This window comes from Hipposideros armiger, unplaced genomic scaffold (genome assembly GCF_001890085.2).
Source record: "Hipposideros armiger isolate ML-2016 unplaced genomic scaffold, ASM189008v1 scaffold_23, whole genome shotgun sequence".
NCBI classification, from domain to species: Eukaryota; Metazoa; Chordata; class Mammalia; order Chiroptera; family Hipposideridae; genus Hipposideros; species Hipposideros armiger.
Window position 1 is genome coordinate 2,209,876 of NW_017731373.1, and position 25,456 is coordinate 2,235,331.

At 40.6% G+C, this 25,456-nt stretch overlaps 1 protein-coding gene across 2 annotated transcripts in view; it reads right to left on the bottom strand.

The window, feature by feature from the left end:
• Positions 1-25,456, bottom strand: part of RFTN2 (raftlin family member 2) — a 75,169-nt gene that overhangs the window by 13,203 nt on the left and 36,510 nt on the right. Inside the window, exons 7-9 of one of the 2 annotated variants that reach the window (XM_019635636.1) lie at positions 13,778-13,899; positions 12,498-12,601; positions 246-324 (exon numbers count right to left, since the gene is read on the bottom strand). In XM_019635636.1, coding sequence (XP_019491181.1) covers positions 246-324; positions 12,498-12,601; positions 13,778-13,899 — 305 coding nt within the window. Of the gene's footprint in view, positions 1-245; positions 325-12,486; positions 12,602-13,777; positions 13,900-25,456 lie in introns of both variants that reach the window. The other variant, XM_019635637.1, reaches the window with a different exon arrangement.

A 25,456-nucleotide genomic window follows, 5' to 3' on the forward strand; every position in this document is an offset into this window, starting at 1 on the left:
TTAATCGCCTTGAGCTCAAAATAATCCTTATGCCAAATCCTCATGTTGAGGTGGCATATTGATCCCCTGCAGAGCTGCCTCATGCTGCCCGGTTGCTGGCATGTTGCCTTTGTTATATGTTGGCTCAGAAGATTGTTTAAAAGCACAATTTCTCATCTGTATTCACCTTTTGGAACTACAATGAAAGTTAAAGGATTAAATGCTTCAATATAACATTCAGTTCATAAAGCATCAATATTACTCACTTCTGGTGTCTGAGCAGCTGAATTCCATATAACTGGTCTCTGAAGGAACACAACCTGCTTTGTAGCCAAATTCCCTTCACTGCAAATCAAAACAACAGCATGAGTATTTGGGACTTGGTAATTCTCTGTATTTCACACTTGGCTAGAATATTCCACATGTATCCTTGGTAAAATAATCTTCCGATCCAAAAATAATTAAGAAATATGATTCTGTATGAGTTGCAGCTGGAAAAACAAGGGAAAATATATCCCTGAAAACTGAATATGGTCATTACAAAAGAAAACTTTAATGTTTAAAGCCTGTAACCTCACTGTGCTAACATAACTCTTTTCATCTCCTTGCGTCCCCTCCTGGTCTCTATCAGCCTGTTTCTGCATGTCTGTAACCACTGCATGTTTGCATTTCTGTGTTCTGTGCTTTTCACCCAACACCCTTTCCTCATTTGTACACTGGGATCATATTCTTAATAGCTGCTCAGTATCTCAAAGACTTAAAATACCAGAATGTACTAAGCTGTTCCTTTATTATTGAAAGACTAGATTGTTTCCAGTTTTCTGTTAATTATAAAAATGCTGCTATAGAAATGTGTATAGCCTTCCTAGCCTTATGACTTATTTCCTTGAGATAAATTCTCAAGGATGGGGTTCTTAGGTCAAAAGGGTACGATTTAAGCTTCTTGGTTCGCACTGTCAATCGTATCTTATAAAAAGAAGGGACCCTTTGGGCTGCCGCATGTGAGAAATGTTATATACATTTTCAGTGGAGGGCTTTGAGCCACACACAGCTCGGTTTATTTTCAGATGCCTCTTTGTAGACAGCTACTCAGTATTCTCCTTATTTAACTATCATCAAGGCCAATTACCCCTTGCCAGAAACTACTTGGGGTTTGGATTTCCCTGAAAGCTTTTCACAGAGTCTCCACGGATTTATGGAGAGGAGTGTCTGTAGCTAATGTTGCTCAGTTACAACTTTTATTATGCAAAACCCCCAAACAAAACCTCACTATTAGCTGCATTTTACGCTGAGCTCTTTTTCTGGAAAACAAATGCAACATTGAAACACCCGCCTTCAGAGGTATATGTCAACCCCATCCCAAATTTACTGATACTGTTGAATTTTGAGAAACAGGAAAAAAACCTTACCCCAAGATGGTAATGACAGACTATTTTTTTTCTCTTTTTAAAAGGCTGTTTCTAGTCTAATTTCATTTTAATTTGACCTCAGATTAGAAGAAAATACCTGGTATGAAATATATCGTAACTTTGGGAACAACTTGAACCATCAGGAGACATCAGTGATGACGACGTATGCGTCCAGGGAAGGGACTAGCAGTGTACAGAATAGGCCCATCTGTGTTTGGGGGGCTTGGGGTATAATGGAAAAGATAGTGGCTTTAGAACCAGAAGTTCCTGGATTCAAATCCTGACTCTACTACAGCATTTAAGAGCGGATGACTTTAGTGGAGTCCTTAAATTATCTGACTTTCCCTTCCCATCAGGGACCTTGTGGAGGAGAAATAAGTTGATGTGCATGAAGAGCAAAACAAATGTAATTTCCTTCCACTTTCTCCATTCATTTGTTTATCTGTGGGGTGGGGTTAAGTTGGAGGGATGTCTCAGAATTAAAAATATCTTCCTGGGAGAAAAGTCAAGGGAAAGGGTACACGAGAATAGAGAAGAGGTTTCTGGGTAACAATCCCTGTAGAGAATCACATGAGGGAACAAAGCCTAGAAATATCCAAAGATGAGAAGGAAAGGTCAGGATAGAATTACTCTTCTTGAATACAAAGCAGGAGAATGTTAGGGTAGGGACTGTGGGTGACCCTGAGGTAAGTTTTTCCAAAAGGACTATGGGATGGGCAAGTCTGAATGCACTAGGATGTAATGTCTGTTCCAGAGCAGGCTCTCCACCATTACTAATCTGGTAAAACAGTAAATGTGGAGATAGTTTCTCAGAGGTCAATTATGTTAGGACAGTCTCTGGATGCCCATAAGACTTTGGAAGGTCGGCGTCTTCCTATCTCTTGGGAGGCTCTTAGAGCCAGATCCTCAATTTGAAATGTCTGAGACCTTGAAGTCTCTGGTTTTCTCAGGGACATTCTGACTTAAAATAGGCCCTGCTATTTTCAGGACATCAGTGAGTTGTGGAACTCCTTTTGGTTTGGAGAATCTAATCATGGTGAACTAAGAGAAAGAGGTCTGGAGCCTTCCAGAGTGACAGCTACTTGTCAGGGCAAACGAGCTCCTCTCAGTCTCCATGGCTCTTGGGGGTAATTCTATTCCCTGAACTGGGATAGAATACTTGCCCCGCAGCATAAATTTCCGACAGGATTTGACTGGTGGAGTCATTATGGGACCAGAGAGCACTTCAAACGCCCTGGGTGCTCTCAGAGGGCAGGGCCTACCCTACATCTCCTTTTCCTACAGAAATTTTCATCTAAAATGTGCTGGATGCGCGTGGAAATGGGTTCGACCAGTTCTACAGCTTTACACTACAAAATGTCAGGATGCATGAGTTTTTCTGTAATGTGTTTATCGGAAAGGCAGCCGAGTGTGGGTGAGACAGCATGTATGGCTTTAGAGTCAGACTGACCTTGGCTTTGCTTCCCAGTTCTGCTGCTTACTAGCTATGTGATGCGGAGCTAGTCACCCAATCTTTCTGAGCCTCCTGTTTCTTTTCTGTAAAACAGAGATCATTCTAACGGTATCAGTGAGCTGGTGAATGTCAAGTTCTTAGCACAGACCCTGAGCACAGTAGGTGCTCAATAAATGTTTCCTCCTCCCTCTCTTATCTTCTGTGTATTTCATAAGAAAACAAAAAGAAGTCTGGATTTGGGTGCCCTTTAAGGGTGAAGGGCTTGCTATTGCATCAATAGACTATCAAGAAAGTCTGGCTTCCCAGTAACAGAAAAATCTATGGGCTAAATGAAGAAAAGGAACTTCAATTTGTGTAGTGCTTTTGGTGTGCTGAGTACTTTCCATGTAAATGAGCATGTTTGTTTCTTATGATAGTCCTCTGGGGTGGGCAGAGAAGATATTCTTTTCCTCATTTTATGGATAAGGAAACTGAGACCCAGAGTTTTTAAGACAACATTATCCCTACAGCAAGTGTAGGATGAACTCGGTAACATCCTGACTAGAGAGAAAAGTGGTCTAGTTTAATTCCATTCTGACTGGGAAACTTTATAATAAATAGGTAAGTGTAGACTACTTTGCAAAAGTGCAGATTTTTCCTGTACATCTGAAACAAATATAAAATAATATTGAATGTCAACTGTAATTGAAAAACAAACAAACAAACAAACAAACGGGAAAAAAGTGCAGATTTTTCTGTAGCATCTCCCCAAATTAGCATTTCAGTTTATACTGTTCAGGGGTTGGAGTGGAGAATAATGAAGAAAATCAAATCAAACAGTCTGATGGGCCAATCAGACTATTTGAACAGACCACACAGGTCCTGGTGTTAGTATGGCCAAAGGAAGGAGAGAAATGGGAGCAAATTCATGACCTGTGGCGTTCAAACTCCATATAAACGATGAATCATTGAAAGCTTTGCCTTAAAGTGGTTACCAGAGAGTAAGATGGGGGGAGGGGCGGTTGAAGAGGGTAAAGGGGTCAAGTATATGGCGATGGAAGAACTGACTCTGGGTGGTGACCACACAATGCAATATATAGGTGATGTATTATAGAACTATACACTTGAAACCTATATAATTTTATTAACTAGTATAATATCCCCCCAATAAGTTAAAAAAAAAGTACCTCAATCAAAAAATTTCCCTCATGAATTCCGTTTTGCATTAGAGTGAATAGTAGTAATACAAACAAACAAGCAACAAAAATAAAACTAAAAAGCAATTCTATCATAGTTTGATAATATTTGTAGTGATATTTAAATTTTAAAGTTATTTTTGTAAGAAGTTACGAGGACAACATGAACTCCTGCTTGGTCCAGTATTTGCTTATGATTTCAAGCGTCTATGAAACAGAGCTGGAGTACTTAGAGTTTATGGGTAGGTGGGAGAGAGTCTTCCTACAGCCTTTAAAATATAAAAACTAAGGTCATATTTGCTTGGTCAGTGGGAATTCCACAATCCCGCTGCTCATGGCTAAATTTCTGCTTGTGACGTTCTCCCACCTGGTATGTCCCTGCTACCACCTCTGCCTCTTCCCACCCTGCCCATCTTTTGACATTCATTTGAGGTGTGACCTCCTTCAGAAAGTCTTCAGCGATCCCTCAATTAAAGAGCAACACCCCCTTTTCGATGCCCTTTACCAGGTCACATGGTCGCTGGTATGGAGCTTATGCCCTTTACCAGGTCGCATGGTCGCTGGTACACGCATTTCCCTCCTGCCAGGTCTAAACAACCTGAGGAGCTTGTCTCCTCATCTCTGCATTGTCCACATGAATTAGCAGAAAGCCTCCTTTTAAAATCATTTTCAGTAAATATCTAAAAAGTCAAAGACTATGTATGAATAAGTAGTCATTTGGTTTCTGTGATAATGTAACACACTTAAAAAAAATCATAGCATGTGAGCAAAGATTTGGAGGACAGAGAGAAGGCTTCCCAGGTCTTTTTACATCTATGAAGTTCATTGACATTTAGTACGGATCTTTTAAGCTTTAACTTTTTCTTCTCTTCCTCACAAAATGTATTCTTCAGGCACTTCAGCTTATAATAACTATAGCTTAGAGAATTTTATGTTAATTTGAAATGTTAAAATGTCTCATGTTATACTCACATTTAAAAATAATTCACTCCTCACCTCTCCCAGTTGCTTTTGTAAGGAAAAGATTTCTTAAACAACATACCAAGAATGTTAAAGATTGATACATTTGCTTATTTTAAAATTAAAAACTTCTGTTAATTAAAAGACATCATAGAGATTAAAAAGATAAGATACAGAATTAGGGAAGATAATTTCAACACATGTAACAAATAAAACACTCATATCCAGTATATGTAAAAAACCCTTAAAAATACAGTTTTAAATGTGGGCAAAAGATTTAAATCCAAATGGCCAATGGGATGCTTCTAAGGTACCAGCAATATTCTATTTCTTGTCTAGTGGTAATTACACAAGTGTTTGTAATTATGCACATTTGTATTTTATGTACTTTCTACATGTGTGTTTTATTTAACAAAAATGGTTTTAAGAATACTGTATGATATCCCCTATCATATTGACCTGCCTTAGATTCAATGCTTTTTTCATTATTGCTTTCTCCAGGAGACTTTTAATTTTTTAAAATAATTTTTTTATATTTCAATTACAGTTGACATACACTATTATATTAGTTTGAAGTGTATATGATAGTGATTAGACATTTATATAACTTAAAAGTGACCCCCCCATAAGTCTAGTACCCATATGACACCATGCATAGTTATTACAATATAATTGACTATATTCCTTATGCTGTGCTTTATATCCCCATGACTATTTTGTAACTACCAATTTGTAGTTCTTAATGCCTTCTTCTTTTTCACCCACCCCTAAACTCCCTCCTAACTGGCAACCATCAAGATGTTCCCTGTATCAATTAGTTTCTTTCTGTTTTGTTTGTTTATTTTGTTCTTTGAATTCCACATATAAGTGAAATCATATGGTATTTGTCTTTCTGTATCTGACTTATTTCACTTAGCACAATACCCTCTAGGTCCATCCATGTTGTCACAAATGAGAAGATTTCGTTCTTTTTTATGGCTGAGTAATATTCTATTGTACATATGTACCACCTCTTCTTTATCCACTTGTCTATCAATGGACACTAAGGTTGCTTCCATATCTCCAGAGCACTTTTTTAGATATTTCACTCCCAATTCCTCTCCTCTCTCCCATTAAATTTTAATATCAAAGATATGCTATGTACCTGTTTATGTACTGTGACCTTTTGAAGGGCCACAAAACATTGTAATATCTAAGATGTTTTCACCCTCCCATAACTAATTTTCACCCCCTGGTCAATATCACCCCTAATTGAGAATATCTGTTCTCGGCCTCTAGGCAGACGTCGTCATGATCTGTCCCTGCCTGATTATTTATGACTCTTCTCGCATGTGTTCCGGAAGCCAGAGTCTGCCCCTAGGGAAGGTAAATATTGCCTTGTCCATACCAGACACTCCCTAAGTATTTGAGTTGAACTGAAAAAAACATTCTGTTTAAAATAAAATGCAAAACCCAGCCTGAGTCACTGTGCTCCCTGGTATCCCCACTCTGCGGCAGAGAGGGAGCCTGCTGTACCAGACACCTGAGCACCCCCTCCAGTATCCATCGACTCAGGAATAAAGGTGACATTGGCCTTTCCAAAATAAAATAAATAAATAAATAAATAAATAAATAAAATAAAATGCAAGAATGTGGATCAGATTGAATACAACTGAGCTGGTTTCAAATGAGTGGCTTATCTGCAATTGCTTAGTCACTGGTGAAATAAAATACTCTTATAAAAAGCTTTCAGTTATGGTTTCAAAATCCATTAGACCAGAGGAAATGGAATTTTAGGTAATTTGTACTTTCTGATTAGTTTTGCATCATCGCATACATTAATTAATTGCCATAGTTTAATGATTGCAACTCGGAAATAAATGAGCAGAATCTTGCTTTTAAAATGTGAAGTAAAAATTAACCTTTTAAAAACAAAATTATAAAATTAAATTGTAGCTTGCATTTTCATAGCTATGTGCTTAGTCATAAAGTTCCTTTGCCTTATGACGCTATTTTGTTTTTCAGGTATTAGCATGTGTGTGAGAGACAAAAATAGGACACTACTGCAATTTAGCTCCTCCCCTTTTTATAATTTTTAATATAAAAATATTAAATATTTTAACAAAATATTAAAAATTTAAGTTCAGGTGAGGAAGAGCGATAACTGGAAGTATCTATAATAGACAAACTGACTAGTTTTAAAAAATGTGGATTATCAAAATGTTGCTTACTGCAAGATTATTATAAGTTTAACTCACAATGGAATTATACAATACTGTTTCCGCAGAACTTAAATCCAAAAGGAAAGAGAACTGCATGAAAAAGACCAAACATGAAACCATAGCCTCTCCCTCAGCTGTATATAAATATGCAACTCCTGCTTTGACTGCCACTTGAGGGTTTAGAGGGAATTATTGGTGCACTTAAGTGTCTCAAATAACTACGTAGACTTCTGGTGCCTCTGGGCTGAGGGGACCACAAGGCTGTGACTTTTTCTGCAGGAGCGACAGAAAATGGAACAGGAGGGAGCACATCCTCCCCCCCCCCCATCCCTCCACAACACAGTGAGAAGACAATTTTTTGGTTATTCATACCAGGCTTTTATATTCTCAGTACAATATAACTGGATTCTAAAATGCTTGTTCTCTCTCTCTTTCTTAATGTAAGGTTATAATTCAGTGTTTATGAAAACGTATTGAAATCACCTTTCTTCTTGTTAAAATGCACATTCCTGCCTCTGCCCCAGATTATTATTGGGGAAAGAGGAGAGACCCTGCTGAGGGAGCCAAACAGAGGGAACTTTGGCTCCAACTTCCATTTTATTCTGGTGATTATTTTAAGGTCAGCAATATTAGCTGCTAATTCAGCCAATTTGATTCTCTACCAGATTTTCCCTGAAGAGGTTAATGTCAATTTTCACCTTGATTTTTTTTGGAAAGAAAAAGATTGAGCCCAGTATAACAGTTTAAAGGGATTCTGGCCATTTTTCAAGGCTGATAACAGTAACCCGGGAATAATATAGTGATATCGGATTACCACATTGTGGTGTTTCCATGGTAACACAGTTTTAAACGTTGATAGTATGATATTTATTGCCCAGGATAATGAAGTAACAACCTTAACCTAGGGACACACTCAGAGAAAATACCTTGATGCAATCCCATAATGGGATATACTTGAATAATGAAAGAAACCAGGGGAAATACTTTATGTATAGACCACTCCAGTTATGGCTTAGGTGATAGAAGAGTAGGAAAAAGTTGCCATTGTCTAAGACACTATTGTATATGTGACAAAAATATTGAAGGAAGCAAGTTTTCACTGGCAGTAATTCTAAGTTTCGTTTTCAGACATGTGGGCCCCAAAAGAAACGTCATGACAGATGCTCATTTTTCTGGGTGTGAGCCTACTTGTGAGCATGTATCTTTACAGTGCCATTATTTACTAATTTCTGGTTCTTTCACTGATTTGTAATCCTCAGTGCTGATTTTGTATACAGTGAACTACAATATTTACATTTTCTGAACTATCACAATTTACGGCAGGCCGAGTTACCATGCTAACAAAATTGGTTTCAAATTCTTCAGGATTTTGGTTCAGCTAAAGGATTAGAACCCATATCATAGCTCTATTTTATTAGCCTAGTATGCATAGGCCCTGCATAGATACTTTGCATATATTATCTTGCTTCATCATCATGACAATCCAGTAAAGTTGATACTAATGTACTGTTTTAGTTGAGGAAACTGAGACCTAAAGAGGTTAGGTGACTTCCCAAAGTCCTACAGCTAGTTAATGGTGAAACTGGAATTAAAATGAGATTCATTTAGCTCAAAGCCTGGACTATTCTAGTTTCAGAGGCTGGTAACTTTCAGGCTGTATTCTCCACCTGGACCGAGCTGAACTGTACATAATACTTTTCTTTATATGACAAGGTTGACAGTGAGTGCTATCTTTGTGTGCACTGAAGCAGCTAAGACCAGCATGTGACTATCACAGGGACAGCATATTTGGACAAAAATAAAAAGGCAGAGGATAAACAGGTTTTACCAGTAATATGTGTTACTAGATAACAGCAATGAACCTTTACCATCATCCTATATTGTCTTCCTTCAGGCTCTTAGATGTACCTAACTTACAAAATGTAAAGGAACAAAGCAAACATCAATGTTGCATAATGTTCTTGGCATATGAAAAACCAGTAGACGTTGTATGTTCTAGTGTACCTTGTTGCATAAGGGCAATTACTATTAAAATACATTTTTCTGCTATCGTCTATCCAGAATCAAAAGCAGATTCCTAAATGGGGTTCTGCTAAATAGTGATTCTGCCTTTGAATCTCATTACTAGAAGATTCCATCTAACTTTGACAGTCTATACTTTCTCTTCCTTTTAATACTCCTATAGATTCTATAGACTAAAGTACTTCATTTAGCCCTTGATTAGTTACTATATTACATTATATAATACATAAGCTTGACCTGCCCTTACCTACATGCAAGCCCTTGCTTAATCTTGCTTAATCATCATGACAATCCAGTAAAGTTGATACTAATGTACTTTTTTAGTTGAGGAAACTGAGACCTAAAGAGGTTAGGTGACTTTCCAAAGTCCTACAGCTAGTTAATGGTGAAACTGTAATTAAAATGAGATTTTATTAAGTGTAAACTTTACCAGATCTAGGGTCCTTCAGAGCAGACACCATATACAGCTTCCACATCTTTTTATTACTTGATTGATTTTTTACTTTTTAAAACTGTTTTTTTTAAAGTCACAGAATAAACATACATTCCTTGTAAAAAGCCAAATCATAGAAAATATATAAAGACAAAGTAGAAATCCCCACTTTCCCCTTCCTCTACCCATAATCCCAAGAGCTAACCGCTCACTAGATTTGCTATGTAGCCTTTCAGAGTTTTGCTAGATATATTAAAAATATATAAACTTTAAAAATTGGGCCTGTACTATAATCGTGTCCAAAAACATTTTTGTTTTAATATATATATATTTTTTTAGCTGAGCCATCCTGCCACCTGTTGGCAGCTCAGCGGCAGCTCAGCTCGGGCCGGAAATTGAACCAGCGACCCTGTAGCTCAGAGCTCACACTCTTGAGTGAGCTCTTAACCAACTAAGCCAGTCGGCCGGCCCTCCAAAAAGATTTTTTAACTCAACAATTGCCAACAGAGAATTCTGACAATAAAGATCTATATACTCATTCTTTTTTTATCAGCTTCATATTATTCTATTGTCCTGATAGTTCATAATGTATTTAACCAGTTTCTATTGATAGACATTTATATTGTGTCCAGTTTATCACTGGTAAATGCAGCAGTTTAATGAGCCGCCCAGCAACTAGCCCCTTTGTTATTTTAGTTCCACGTGAAGATGAGCCTCCCAATGAAGGGCCTGAAAGGTCCACTCTGACTCCCCAGTGCCGTGGTGGATACAGGGGGTACAGAGAGGCTGGAATGGTGCTGAGGCAGTGGGGCTACCTCTGCTCCAAATAGACTATGCAGCCACTTCTCAGTCCAGCGGGCCCCCTTATCACTGGGTACAGCCCATGCCTTTATGCCATGTGGCAACCTGGATGAAGTGGTCAAGTGTGGCGCCAGGCTCCTCTCCCCTCCCCCTTCACAGTAAACGCAAGCCCTTCTTTCCCACCTCTACTCTCTTCCTGTCCTCATTCCCAAACCGACCAGAAGCAGGAGATACTGGTGGAGATCCAGCCCATGTTCTATGGCTCAGCATGGGCACTCGGGGCTCGCTGTCTAATTTAGTGCCCAGGCAGTCATTCATGTCGCTTGAGGAAATATTTAGACTCATGAGAGCAGAAGCCCTGGGTAAAGGGGAGGGAGGATTGACAAATGTATTTTTCACTGGAGAAAAAGGAACGTGAAAGCCTCTGAATTCAGTGTACTTTTAGGAAGGATTAACCATAATGGGCCAAATGAAACCCTGAATTATACACCTAGGAGAATGACTGAAAAGAGATGAGAAGGCCAAATATACAGATTATTCTGAGGGAGGGTGGGGAGAGGCACAGAGCGATGGTCTGGCAGATTTACAGTGAGGGGGAGTAGAAAGCAGGGGACAGGAGTTCCTTCCATCTCACTACTTCCTGCAAAGTTCCTGAAACGTTAATCACCTTCAGGGGCTTGTGAAATGCAGGTTTATGGGTCCCACCCTCAAATCTTCTGATTGTCCCACTGGGGTGGGCCTCCAGCATGTGTCTGTTCTTAGGCTCCCCAGGTGATTCATACTGCTTGGTTGGAAGACCAAACCTTGAGAATTACCGCTGAATTGTGATCTGACAGGTATGTCACAGATCTTAAAAAATAGGAAATAATGCTTCAGGAGGTTGTCAATCGCAATCTGAGCAGTCACCAATAGATCTGAGAAGAAAAGCAGAGTCATTGCTTTGTTTACTTCTAATCCCTCTGTATCCACCTTTAGTTCTCTCCCCACCTGAAGAAGGTGTGGCTTTATCATAGAGCCATGTCAATCAAGTGCTTTTAAAATTTGTGGGGACATTGGGATACTGGTGAGTTACTAAGCTCGGAAAACCAGAGAAGGTGAGAAGGATGGATGAGACCGCGGGAGGAGGAGCTGTCGTCCTCAGCGACACCTGACAATTACTCACAATGTGACACCATGATTGATTCTGCTAGACTGAGGAAAAGGCCCAGTGTGCTGTGCTGTCCTCTGTAGAAAGTCACTGGCCCGAGGCAAGACAGCCAATCATTGGCTGGATGCCAAAGACGGCAGGAGGAACATATCTGAGTCCAAGGGATAGCAAAGCACTTTATACAGAAGACTGGTTTCTCTCGCTCTCAAAAAAAAAAAAAAAAAAGTACAACTCAATTTTTCCTTCCCAGGAAAGGAAATAGGGAAAGTTAGTAAAAGGAGAAAAGGAATTGTTAGTATCTATGAAATGTTGGCATTTTGGTTCTAATGTAGGCATTTACTTTAGTGGCAACAGCTAACAAGTTCGTGCTCCCGGGAACACTAACCCAGCAGCCGGAGAGGGGAATGGAGGCACAAGCGCTGCGCGCCTCCCTTCCGGCTTCCACAGCCCCGGGCAGGCCTAACCCGGCCGGGTGCTGGGCCGGCAGCTCCGCACACGCAGTGCAAAGCAGCAGGACCATGGGCCCTACAGAGGGGGCTGTTTTTTTCTGTCTGCAAGTTTACTGTGACTTAGTCTTCACTCTAGGAAAGCACCGGCACCTTGAGTTAGAAAAGAAGGTTTAGTAATGCCATCTTCCAGGGGAGAGGCCCCTTTCGGAGTGCTAAACAGCCCTGAGTTGGGAGTCGGTCTCCCGTGGCCCTGCGCTGGCTCTGCCCTTGGGAAGGAGACTAATAACGTGTACATCTACAACTGGAGGGGATTACATGTGCTGATCTCCAAGGTCCATGAAATCAGATTAGAAATCCAGGGAAGTGCTTTTTGTAGGCATTAAATAGGCATTTGTTAAACTGAATTCTCTAACAAACGAACCATATTTTGGAATTGAGAGAGAGGATGCAAGCATACTTGGGCGGTACCTGTCATGTCTCAGTATGGGCGTAGGCAGCACGCTCGTCAGGAGCCACCCAAACTCGGCCAGCGTGTGCAGCAGAGGCCCGTAATCCGTCTTGATTTCGCAGCCCTGTGTGGGTAAGCACAGCAGCGTAGGGTAAGGGCAGAGACAGCCAGCTCCACAAGTGGTTACAGTCGTTCCAGTAAGGGGAGTTCACGTTCCATTAAGTACCATTTCACCAGGTTGCAGTCTTCCTGGGCTACGTTTTCTGCTACCTGCTGCCTTCCAACCCTCGAACCAATTTAGAAACACTGGGGATCAGAGTGGAGAGAGGTTTCCATCTGGTTCTCCAAAGTGTGGGCCTTCCTCCAGTCTTGTTCTGGCATCAAACACGAACTAATGTGTGGGGCAAGGCGGGAATCTGTATTTTCAATAAGCTTCCTGGTGATTTGGATCCAACCATTAGAGTTTACAGACACCATGCTTTCAGAAACACTGGTTTAGGACTGGGAGTCAGGACAAGAGTGGAGAGTGGGGACTGGGGAATGAAAGGTGAGAGAAGCGTAGATGGGGGAAGCCCACTGCTTTTTACTGAGTTGGAATTGATTTTACTTGGAGCGTCCCCCAAATCCTTTTTATTCCCCTCAGTGGGATTTCTGGGTGCTTTGAAAATGGGCTATGTTTCTCTAACCTTTGTAAGACCAGAAAGACTGAGCAGTATCTATGGAAGAGGCTGTTGCCTCATACACACAACACAATATACCTGAATTCAGTGTGTACACCTCAAGGGCAGTCCATTTGGTGACATCTGAATTCAGAGTGCACACAGCAGCAGTGTCATCTCTGATTAGGAAGGACAATGCTGTGTGTACATATTTGGCCTGGTGAGAGAGAAAACACCTTTTGGATATTTCTGCCTTTGATAGTTCACAAGGTAAAAGGTCACATGGGTTAACTGGAGATAAAATACTATTTATTGAATGAATTTTGTTTTCACTTTCAACCGTTTGGCATGGTGTAAAGAGAATCTCAGTGCTTAGGGGACTTTGTTTAGAATTTGAATGCCAAATCTTCGGGAATCTACTGCTATTTATGTATAGATAATCATTGTGCTATCTCATAACAAAGTTGAGCATTGGGTAAAGCAATGTTCACAGAAAGAAGTTTGTTCATACATTTGTGAAAAAATTCTGAACACTGCGCAAAGGTGTCAGAAGGATACTGCATGTGTCAGACAATGAAGATCTTTAACACGCTAAACTAAATATAAAAGTAAAGCTAAATTGTCAGAAAACTGCAGATTACCTCGATAACGGTCCATTGTTCTACTGCAATAGCATCATTTCCTTTCCTACTGGAACCTGGAACTCCAGAACCTTCTTCTTCATAGATAAAGAACCCTTCCAAAGATTTAGGCAAATGGTCCCCTGTGAGGAAAAGGATACAATTAAGAAGAGTTGTAGAATCATACTCGTACAGTAAAAAAAAAAAAGAAAGAAAAGTTGTAAATACTGAGTGTCTCTTAAGATTATGTAAATCCTTAAGTAACCCTTGTTGGAAGCTTAAAGAAAAACATATCAATTAATAAACACTGGTTATGGTTCAATCAATAACACCCTCTTCTTCTTTGAAGATTAATTTTTTTTTTTGCAAAGGTCAAGGCAGTTTTATACTTCACTGAATTGAAATCAAACTGTAAGTATGAAAACTACAATAACAAAAACAAGATAAAATAATGTCATACAGTGAGAGGCAAGAAGATTTCCTAAGCCTAAAAAACATCTGGAAATGACTTCACTTCAAATCAAATTTTGGTTTCTGATCTATATGTTGTACGCATGTTAATTATACCATTAAAAGAAAACATTAAAAATGTTAATCCTTGAGGGCCGGCCAAGTGGCGCGTTGGTTAAGAGCTGGCTTGGGACACCAGAGGGCCCCGGTTCGGATCCCACATATGAGGGCCAGTGACACTGCCCTCTACAGCTAAGATGCTGAACAACAGCTCAACCTGGAGCTGGGCTGCTGTGAGTCACCGGCAACGGAGTAGGCTGCAGCCCCTGCTGCAGTGGGTTGCCATGGGCTACCGTGTGTAGCCAGCAGCAAGCGTGAGCGGCCAGCAGCCGCCATGAGCAGCCATCCAGAAGCCGGTGACTGATCTGTCTCGCCCAGGAAGAGCGCAATGATGGTGCCAACTTGTGCCAGGGAAGCAATGTCCTCCACAACTAGACTGAAGAGCAAAAAGACAGCAACTTGTCTGTTCCCCTTCCTCCAATTCCCCAGTGCTAGCCTATCCCCGAATTCCCCAATAAAAATCTTAAAAAAAAAAAAAAGAGACATAGATGCAACTGCTATCACTGTTGCTTTTGGCCACCTGCTCCTGGCCAAAAAAAAAAAAAAAAAAGTTAATCCTTGAAATTTACAGGTATGATGTTAAAACTAAGTGAGGTAAGATTACTTTAAAAAGCATAAACATAGAACAATTCTTTACCTCAATGATGCTTAAAAAGAAAAAAAGAATGGTAACAGGAAGGTCCTAAACACAGTCATTGTCAAAAGAATTCCTGCTGGGAAGGAAGTTTTAAGGGAGGGCCTCTGTGACATTTTCTTGAATAGTTGACAATAACCAGCTGGCCAAAACTAAAATGATTTTATGGAAGTTCTTTTGTCTTTAATTTTGCAATAGGAGACAATTTTCCCATGGTCACGTGCTGGTTAAACATTTTGGTTTCTACATAGCACAATGTCACATCAAAGTTGACAGTTATCTAAATAACAAAGGCCTACAAGGTTTTCAAATGCTCTACTAAGCTTAAATATAAAAAAGACAAAAGTAATTTCAATATAATTTTCAGTTTTAATTTTTACTAACAGGCTATAAACTTTAATAAAAAATCATTATATTATTATTTTTGTATCACTTACAGTTAAGGCAGACTATCACAAAGAATTTACATTGTTTCCAAGAGTGGTTTCCAAGAACCAGTAAAGTTAAATTTACTAGTTGGAATTTGTTTTCTAATTACAGTATATGTTCCACTTCCTTTAAATGTACTGGCCACTGTCACCAAAGTGACCAGAGGAATCAAGTCTGTTTCTGATTGTAAGTTCAGGACATCACTAGATCATCTTTAAAAATGTATATGCTCCAAGTCCTTTTTTAGAATGGAGCTATGAATTTTAAAAATAATTATATACTGTGATAACTATGTAGTTATTTATAATCTGCCTCATATTTATTTTGGGGATTCTATAATGTGAGAACCATAGGTTTTGTGGCTCTGCATCTGTTTTCTGGTTCTCGATATTGGGGTTACCTAGTACTTCTAAATTTCTTTTGGTTTGTAAGAGAAAGAGTGGTAGACTCATACAGTGCAATCCTATATGAGAATAAAAAAGGAAAGACTCACTGCTATGCAGCAACATGGATGCATTTCAGAGATACTATGTTGAGCAAAAGAAGCCAGATATAAACGACTATATACTTTATACTTCAGCCTACAGGAAGTTCAAGAACAGGCAAAATTAATCTATGGTGATGGAAGTTGGAATAATGCTTATCTCTGGATGGGAGTATATTGACTGGAAAGGGTCATGAGGAGGTCTTCTGGGATGTTGGAAATGTACTGTACCTTTTTTTTTTGCATTCTTTTCTTTCAACTTTATTGAGATATAATTGACATAAGATTTTTCTAAAGGAAATAATTGTTTTAATCTATATAAATAATTCATGCCCAAACTTTTTAAGTTCTGCCAGAGTTTTGGATTTCATAACATTTCTTATTTTTCATTTTTTTCTTGAGTTCTGCACTGCCTCAAACAGTAACTTATCTTTTACTGGGTTCAATTAGCATAAACAATCTAATTCTGTGAAACCTATTTAATAAAGTACAATATATAATCAACATTGTATCACCTAGAATTGTCAAGCTGTTTATGAAAGCCTAAAAAAACCTTCCAAAACAATTAAGCTATTTTATTTAACATGTAATAGATAGTTGTCATAAAGCAAACCTTACGTCGTTTTCTGATACTCTAATGGATTTCTATAAGTCTTTTAATCTATAATTTTATAGATGCAGTTTTCTGTCAGAGAGGCCAGATATATATTTAATTTCTCTTTATATAATTAAAGATCATAAGAGCATGTAGGCTATAATTCAGATATAATTTAGTTATAAAACCATACCAAGACCTTATAAATAATCAGAAAAGACATATTTATTATTGCTTAGTCTTATAAAATGGTAAACTTTAACCAAATTGTTGCTTCTATACCTTTATTTATAATGTTTCTTATACTCTTAAATCATACTGCTTGGCAAGTAATATAGGTACTGATACAGTTTTTTATTTCCATTACTTGTAAATGAATTCTAATTTGTTAATCAATGCATATATTCCTCTTTACCTACTTACTACACTGCCTCAGAATTAAACCTACAGAAAGTAACTGTCCCAAGTGGAAAAAACACTGCAGAGCTTTATCTCTTCCTTAAAGATTTTCAAGTTTTACAGGAACACAAACTCATGAAAAAACTAATTAAAATTTTGACATTCCATTTTGCTTTGCTAATTATGGAATAATAGAAAGATGTGAACAAATGTTACTTTATCGTTCTCAGCTTAACATAATATAACCGTAAGAAATACTGTAACTATTTATGACCTATTTTCTAGCTTTTTAGAGTATAGGACACCACTACAGTTCTACTAGTGAGGAGAAATGAATAATCAACAGGTAACTCAAAAGGAAAATGGGAGGCACTAAAAGATCAACTGACTTTGGCTTTTAAGAACGTGCTGTTGCCCTGAAATGCCAGATTCAACAATAACAACAACAACAAAACCAAAGATTACAGCAGCAAGCCACCACATCAGCACATACTAAGAATTCTGAAATAGGCAATAACTTTTTATTCCCTCTCAACTCATTCTGTTTCATCTTTTCGTTTTTCCTGGTTTTGGGTTGCAGGCAATTCAAGGCTTGCCCATTGCATAGGTTCAGCTTTTCTCATGGTGATCTCAATCTTTGGTGCAGTCATAGTTACATAACCTTGCTTTACATCAATTACACCCCATAATTTCACATTTTGATGAAATTCCCCCTTTCCTTTGAATACAATGTGCACATTGAACAATGTACTATTTGCCACTACTTGACTAAGTTCTGGAAGTGAATTTTTAGAATACACTGAAATAATGGCTTCACCCCATGCCAGTCACGTCTTCACGGAACAACTTTTCCCCCAGCATCCTTTGCAGTCCACACGTGTTTCCCTGCTGTACAGCCCTTTCGGGCTACGAATGTATTGAAATTACAAGTTTTTCTTCTATAACAGCCCCAGTATTTCACCACTTTATGGAAAATAGGCACTCCAGAATGACACAGGTCAGGCCCAAACCCCAGGAACCGCAGGAGGGTGCGTTTGCAACCACTGGTCTTGGAAGGCTGGGGCAGCTGCTGGCTTCCCTTGAGAGATGATTTTTTTTTAGCTTTGTTGAGATATAATTGATGTATAAGGAAATGTTCTGCATCTTGAACAACTGTACATATAAGATTAATTCACTTTGTATATGTGTGTTATACTTCAGTTAAAAACAAAAGTCCTTTCTTCTCACTTTAGAGCTCCCAAGGGCCCCTGGCTGGCTTGCTTAGGGCCATGCCAATCCCCAGAGCCAGAGACATAGAAGATTGATACTTCCACAGGAAGTAGTACTTATATCTTTTGAGAAGTTCTTAACAGAAGTGCAGCTAGGGAGGGTGGCAGGGAAAGTCTCATGGAGAATGACCATTTGGTGTGTTAAATCTTCCAGGTAATGGGGTGAGGTGATAATTCTGAACAATTACTTAATAACTGTCCCTGAACTGAGTCATCTTTTAACATTACATAACCCAGAGCTCCCCATCCAGTGTGCCTTGGTCCATTGGTGTGCTGAGAACCCCATTATAGGTATGCCAAGATACAGGGCACCCTCTCCAGCCCAGAGCAGTATTATCCACTTAAAACCTGTGCCCTACACTATGACCACTTTCTATGTGTGCATAATATGAAAAAGTTACAAAGCATTGGCCTGTCCCACTGCTTCTTAAAAAATTTTTTTAAGCATTTAAAAAAATATATAGCTAACATACAATATTATAGTAGTTTCAGGGGTATACCATAGTTATTCAACAATTATATACCTGAAGAAGTGATCACCATGATAAGTCCAGCAACCACCTGGCCCCATATTGTGCTATCACGATGTTATTGAACAGCAGTGGGGATTCCCTATGCTGTACATTACATCCCCATGGCTTATTTGTTTTAACCTGAAAATTTGGGCCTCTTATTTCCCTTCACCTTCCCCGTCTTTTTTATTTTTTAATGACAATTGACATTCAATATTAGTTTATATTAATTTCAAGTGTACAGCATAGTGGTTAGACATTTATACAATTTAAGAAGTGATAAACTTGGGCCAGCCGAGTGGCGCGTTGGTTGAGAGCTGGCTTGAGATGCCAGAGGGCCCGGGTTCGGATCCCACATATGAGGGCCAGTGACGCTGCCCTCTACAGCTAAGATGCTGAACAACAGCTCAACTTGGAGCTGGGCTGCCGTGAGTCGCCAGCGACAGTGTAGGCTGCAGCCCCTGCTGCAGTGGGTTGCCATGGGCTACCACGTGTAGCCAGCAGCCAGCATGAGCAGCCAGTTGTCCAGAAGCCGGCGACTGATCTGCCTCGCCCGGGAAGAGCGCAATGATGGTGCCAACTTGGGCCATCGAAGCAACATCCTCCACAACTAGACTGAAGAACAAAAGGACAGCAACTTGTCTGTTCCCCTTCCCCAAATTCCCCAGCGCTGTTCCCATCCCCCAATTCCACAATAAAAATCTTAAAAAAAAAAAAAAAGAAGTGATCCCCCTGACTAGTCTAGTACCCACCTGGCACTATACATAGTTATTACATATCATTGACGATATTCCCCATGCTTTACTTTACATCTCCATGACAATTTTGCAACTATCAATTTGTACTTCTTAATCCCTTCAACTTCTTTTTTCACCCTGCCCCTAACCCCCTCCCACCTATCACCCCAACAAATCTAGTACCTCTCTGATACCATACATAATTATTACAACATTATTGACTATATTCCTTATTGCTATACCCTACATCCCCATAACCACTTTTAACAACCAATTTGTACTTCTTTTTTTATTTTTTTAATTTTTTTATTGGGGAATTGGGGGGATGGGAACAGTGCTGGGGAATTGGGGGAAGGGGAACAGACAAGTTGCTGTCCTTTTGTTCTTCAGTCTAGTTGTGGAGGACGTTGCTTCGATGGCCCAAGTTGGCACCATCATTGCGCTCTTCCCGGGTGAGGCAGATCAGTCGCCGGCCTCTGGACGGCCGCTCACGGCGGCTGCTGGCCGCTCACGCTGGCTGCTGGCTACATACGGTAGCCCATGGCAACCCACTGCCACAGGGGCTGCAGCCTACGCCGTCGCCAGGCTAGCTCCAGCCCAGCCTGGCATCCCAGCTCCAGGTTGAGCTATTGTTCAGCATCTTAGCTGTAGAGGGCAGTGTCACTGGCCCTCATATGTGGGATCTGAACCGGGGCCCTCTGGCATCCCAAACCAGTTCTTAACCATCGCGCCACTCGGCCGGCCCGAATTTGTACTTCTTAATCGCTTTCTCCTTTTTCACCCACACCTGCCAGCTCCCTTAAGTTTCAGCCACTGATAAAGCCTTGTGCAGTACTCAAATTGGGTGAGGCAGGGTCTCAGGGAGTCACTAGATTGGGAAGAACTGTGGTCACCAGGTTAATGTAGACTCTGGTTTGGGTGCCAGTGCTGAGCCTGGAGCTACTTAGCAAAAGTCTCAGAGCACACCGAGGCCAGTTGCCACCTATCTGGGGGCCCGTGGACTCTGATAGTTTTCCAAGAAAGAATGCAATGTGGGCAGGGCTGGCTGCTCCCCCAAAATTGCCTCCAATGTTGGGGGAGTTGGGTAGGGTGGGTTCCCAGTAGTGAGTGAGCAGGGTGGAGCAGTGGAGCTTAACAGACCAATCGGATTCAGATCTGGCTGGGTTGGTTCAACACAGGAAAGATGGCGCTAGCCTGCTGGCTGCAAGGGAGTAGGACCCCACACAGGGAAAATGGCAACTGTTCTCCAGACCTGCCCTGAAGCCACACACCTCAGTCTGCCCCTGCGCACCCCCGTATGCCTCTGATGCCTCTGGAGCCACCATCCCTCTGCTGGAGCCCAAGGTGAGTGCCTGGCAGTGAGAGTCTGCGTGCGGGCTTGTTAAGAGGATGTCTGGGTTTCCTGCAGCCTTCCGGCCCACCTGGATGGTTGGAATCCTTACTGTGTTTCACAATCAGATGTTGTGGGGGGCTTCTTTTCCTGGCACCAGTACTCTGGGATGGGGCGCCTGGTATGGGGCTGGGGTCTCTCGCTCCTCTGGGAGGAGCCTTGGTTGAGTTATCTTTCTTGATGCTAAACCACTGCACGGAGGTTTGGGGCCTGTTTTGCGTCTCCACCCCTCCTACCAGTTTCGATGTGGCTTCTTTTTTATATCCTTAGTTATAAAACTTCTGTTCAGCCAGACTTCACATGGTTCTCCAGGTTGATTGTTCTATAATTTAGTTGTAATTTTAATGTGTTCACGGAAGGAAGTGGGCACAGTGTTTACGCTGCCATCTTGGATCTCTCCCTCAAAAAAATTTTAAGCCAAATACCACCCATAGCAAAGGTAAATACACTTTTATAGGCGAAGGATGGTCTCCAGGCAGCGTTTGAAGCAACTGTGGCAAGAATAAGGTTTCTTTAAAGTCTACTGTTGTATCCTAAAATCCATGCAAGCTTTGCATCATCTTCAAATATACTCATATTATGTAAAAAAGTAATGCTCTTCCCTCTGCCCTCTCCTCACCCCAGTACCCCAATCTTAAAGTAATATTGACACTCTAGGAAGAGATTTATCTTGTGAACTTGTGTACTCTCTGGCACAAGGCTGCATAACCTGAAGACAATTGGGCCCTGGTTTGAGAAGCACAAGCTTAAAGGATTCCCAGGGAATGGTTTACTTGTCTAGACACGTGATCTCACACATTCATTTCAGCCAGATATGTCCTTGACATTCCTGTAAATGTCATTTTTTGGCCCCTGTGTCATTTTTGGCATTAAATTGCCTAGAGGTGGGCCCATGACCATCTCTGAGAACTTGAGAGCAGGCACATAGGGGAACTCTCATTCTGCATCTCATTCATGAACATTCTATCTCCAAAATGAATCTCAGCCTGTCTAGTTCTCTCCATCTCCACCTGCAAAATTGCAACAGCCTCTTAACAGCCTCTCCATTTCCACTCTTGCCCTGTATAATCCATTTCACAAAATGATGCCAAAGAGGCTCTTTTAAAACTGCAGATCAAGTCATAAATCATTCTGTAAATTTTTTTTTTTTTTTAGCTGAGCCATCCTGCTACTTGTTGGCAGCTCAGCCGCACTCAGTTCGGGTCGGACTCGAACCGCTGTTGCTCAGAGCTCAAACTCTTGAGCAAGCTCTTAACCAACTGAGCCACTCGGCCAGCACCAATCTGTAAATTTTTAATGAATGACTTGGAATAAAATCCCTTCAGAAATCGCAAATTGGTTAAGAGCACACACTCTATCTAGGGGGCTCCACCACATTCTAGCTGTGTGAACATGGGCACATTATTCAATACCTCTGTGCCTTCGTGTCCTCTTCTGTAAAAGAGGAATAATCATACCTACCTCATAGGGTTGCTGTGGGGGTTAAATGAGTTAATAAATGTAGAGTGCTCAGAACAATGCTGGCACATAGTAAGTGCAAATACATGTTGGCTCTTGTTGCATTATTATATTATAAGACTCTGTATGGAGTGGCTGCTGCTTACTGCCCCCTCCCCAACCCCCCCTTGTTGGGACCCAGTCTCTCTTGCACATGCTGCCGCAGTGATAGAGACTTTTTCCCAGTTCCTCTTTCCTGAACTAGGGTTTTTGTACATTTGGGGTGTCTCCTCTGCCCAGAATTGTCTAAATCTGGCTCTTCCATGCTGGCTCCTTTCCAACTTTCCAGTCTCAGTCAGACAGGACGTCACAACTACCCCTCTAGGGGGGTTCTTCTCTGTTACTCTCATTACACTATCCTGTTGGGTGGCATTACAATACTTTTCTCAATTTTGAAATTAAATATATATGTTTTGATACCTGTTACAGCCTGACTGCCTGCAGCCATGTGGCTAGCTCTTTGAGAGTAGGGAGGATGTCCATTTTGCTCCTCGTTGTAAACCCGCCCAGTGCCTGGCATAGGGCCTGACATATATACATATGTGTGATGTGAATAAATACATGTTTCAATGTCATTACTCTACCCCACTCCTCAGTCGGGCACATCTCCCTGCCAACTGCCCAAAAGCATTTTTATAGGGGTGAAGAGATCAGAATGCATCTCAAGTGAAGTCTGTAAAGCATTCATAAAGAATGAAAATGTAGCCTTTAGGTGTGGGTATACTAAAGGTGGGGAGAGACTATGCTCTGAGTCTGATGGGGGGCATTTGAAGGCTGGTGCAATGTGGGAACCTCAAGGGTGTGTGTGTGTGTGTGTGTGTGTGTGTGTGTGTGTGTGTGTGTGGTGCCAGCAAGCAAGGCTGCCGACCTCATCTCATGTCGGCTGCCCTCTGGATCTCTATGCATTCTAGTAGAGTGAAGTGTTTTGTCTTTGTTGGCTCAATGGAGTTGGCTCCCGTGGGTTCCTTTGGAGGTTTTTACCACACTGTGCAAGTCCCGTGGAAATGCGCAATGAACCCAGTTGAGGGCTGGTTTGGTAGAGGCCAAGCAATGCTGGGGGAGGTCAGGTACAGGAACCCATTGCAGTGAGAACCCTCAGGTGCAAGTACAGCCAGAGGGCCATGGGGCACCTCTCCTGTGGGGCTTTTCAAAGCAGAAAAGGCTTTGCAAGTGAGTGGGAAAGGGCACTGAGGAGGAATTTCACAGGCCTTACAACTTTTCCATCATGACCCTGCCGAGGGAGGAAACTTTAAAAAAAAATTTTTTTTTCTTCTCTCTCTGTCGAGGAATGCATTTTATAAAAATGAAATTTGTGGAGTAATATGTTTAGGCTTCTGAGCACTCTCTGGTTTTCTACTTCAATTCCTCATAGGGGGCTGCCTTCTGACAATATTTTGGAAGAGGATGGAAGCAAGACAAAACAAAATATACATTGTCCTCCAAGTGCTTTAGATGTCAGGCATCAAATATCCCAGAACAAAGCGACCGATTCAGCCCTGTTTCCTCTTGACTTGCTTCTCACAGTGACACAGGCATTGGTCACAATTTCCTCTCTGCAGCTTCCCTGTATACTCCCAGGAAAGTCCCGAGTGACACACCCAACTGCCAGACCCCACAGACCGAGGTGGCTTGTTAGGGGCTTGGCATGGCCTGCAATGTAAAATGTCTAATGAGACATTCCAGAGCTGCTGAGAGGGAGGGATTCTCCCCCTGGGCTCTCTAAATAGCTTCTGAGGCTTTCAGAACAAAAGCCCCACAGAGCCTCTAACTGGCAACTGCTGTGGCTAATTTTATTTTTACCGGGCAAGGCCCAAGGCACGGATGCCTGAAAGAGGCTGTGAAAGGAGTATTTTTTTGTTTTTCTTTCAGCAGTTAGTTACAACCCAAAATTTGAAATGGCTCCAACTTAGGCTCTGTGGAGGGAAAGAGAAGGAGAAGGTGGGGGGAGAGAAATATGGATATGAAGCATAAACCGACATCCAAATAGGCGATCCATTTTATAAGGACTGTAACTGCACATAACAAGTGTCAGGAAAGAAAATTCACCTCAGAAAATGAATTCAGACGGTGGGCGAGGCACCATGAGAGTGTTTTTGCATATACTATATCCTCACAACAATAAAGTCATATTTTTATCCCCTTTTGAGGACACTGGGACTCAGCGAGCTCCACTAACTTCTCCAGATCACACAGCTAATAAGTAGAGAACACAGGATTTAAACCCTGGTGTGTCTGATCCTAAAGCCCATGGTCTTCCTATTAGATCAACTGGGAAGAAGTTTCCAATAGCCAAAAAATATGGGAAGTATTTATTGAGCACCTGCTATATGCCAAGCACTATGCAGGGCTCTCTATTTCTGGGTGCTCCAATGGGCTTGATCCTTAATCTTGGTTGCTAGTTAAAAGGATCTACTGGAACATAAATTTTTTTTTTAATTTTTAAGAGTTTATTTGAGTCAAACTGATACCATATGCCAGGGAGCATTAAATCAAATACTCTTAGAACACAACTCCTTGTAATTTAAAATATTCACCCAAAGTCTTTAATTGTATTAGTGAAGGTATCATTAGGCTAATTTAACGATAGTGAGGTATATTGAGATCTCATCTTATTTGCTTTTTCATAATCTCCATCCGTCCATGTGTCCAGTCTTTTTACTATTTTTCTTTTATTTTAGTACTAATCTCTTTTTAAAAACACTTTCCGTAGACAGTCATTAATGGAAAGTTTGTTTTTGTGATAGAGACGAATGATTACATATTCCATTGTAACTAAAAGAGGAAGGCTAGAGAAACATGAAAGATAAGGGGACAGTAGAAATAAACATGGGATCAATATCATTTTCTGAACCAAAGATTACTTTTCTAGACAAATTATAGATTAGGTATAGACTGTAGTACATGGTAGGTAGTGTCCAAAATTGGGATAGTATAATATATTTGGATAGTAACTACCAAATGCCATCATCAGCCTCCTGATTGGGCAGTTGTAGTACATTGTATTAGGAAAATCCTACTAGTTGGTCACATAGTGGTTTGTCTAGTCTTGACAGGCACAACCCAACAGCAAACATTATATTAGAATTCTATCACACAGGATGGTTGAACTTTTAAATTAAAGCTACATAGCTTTTTTTTTCAGTACAATGGAGTTAAGAATTGTTTTATTTATTTTATTTTTATTT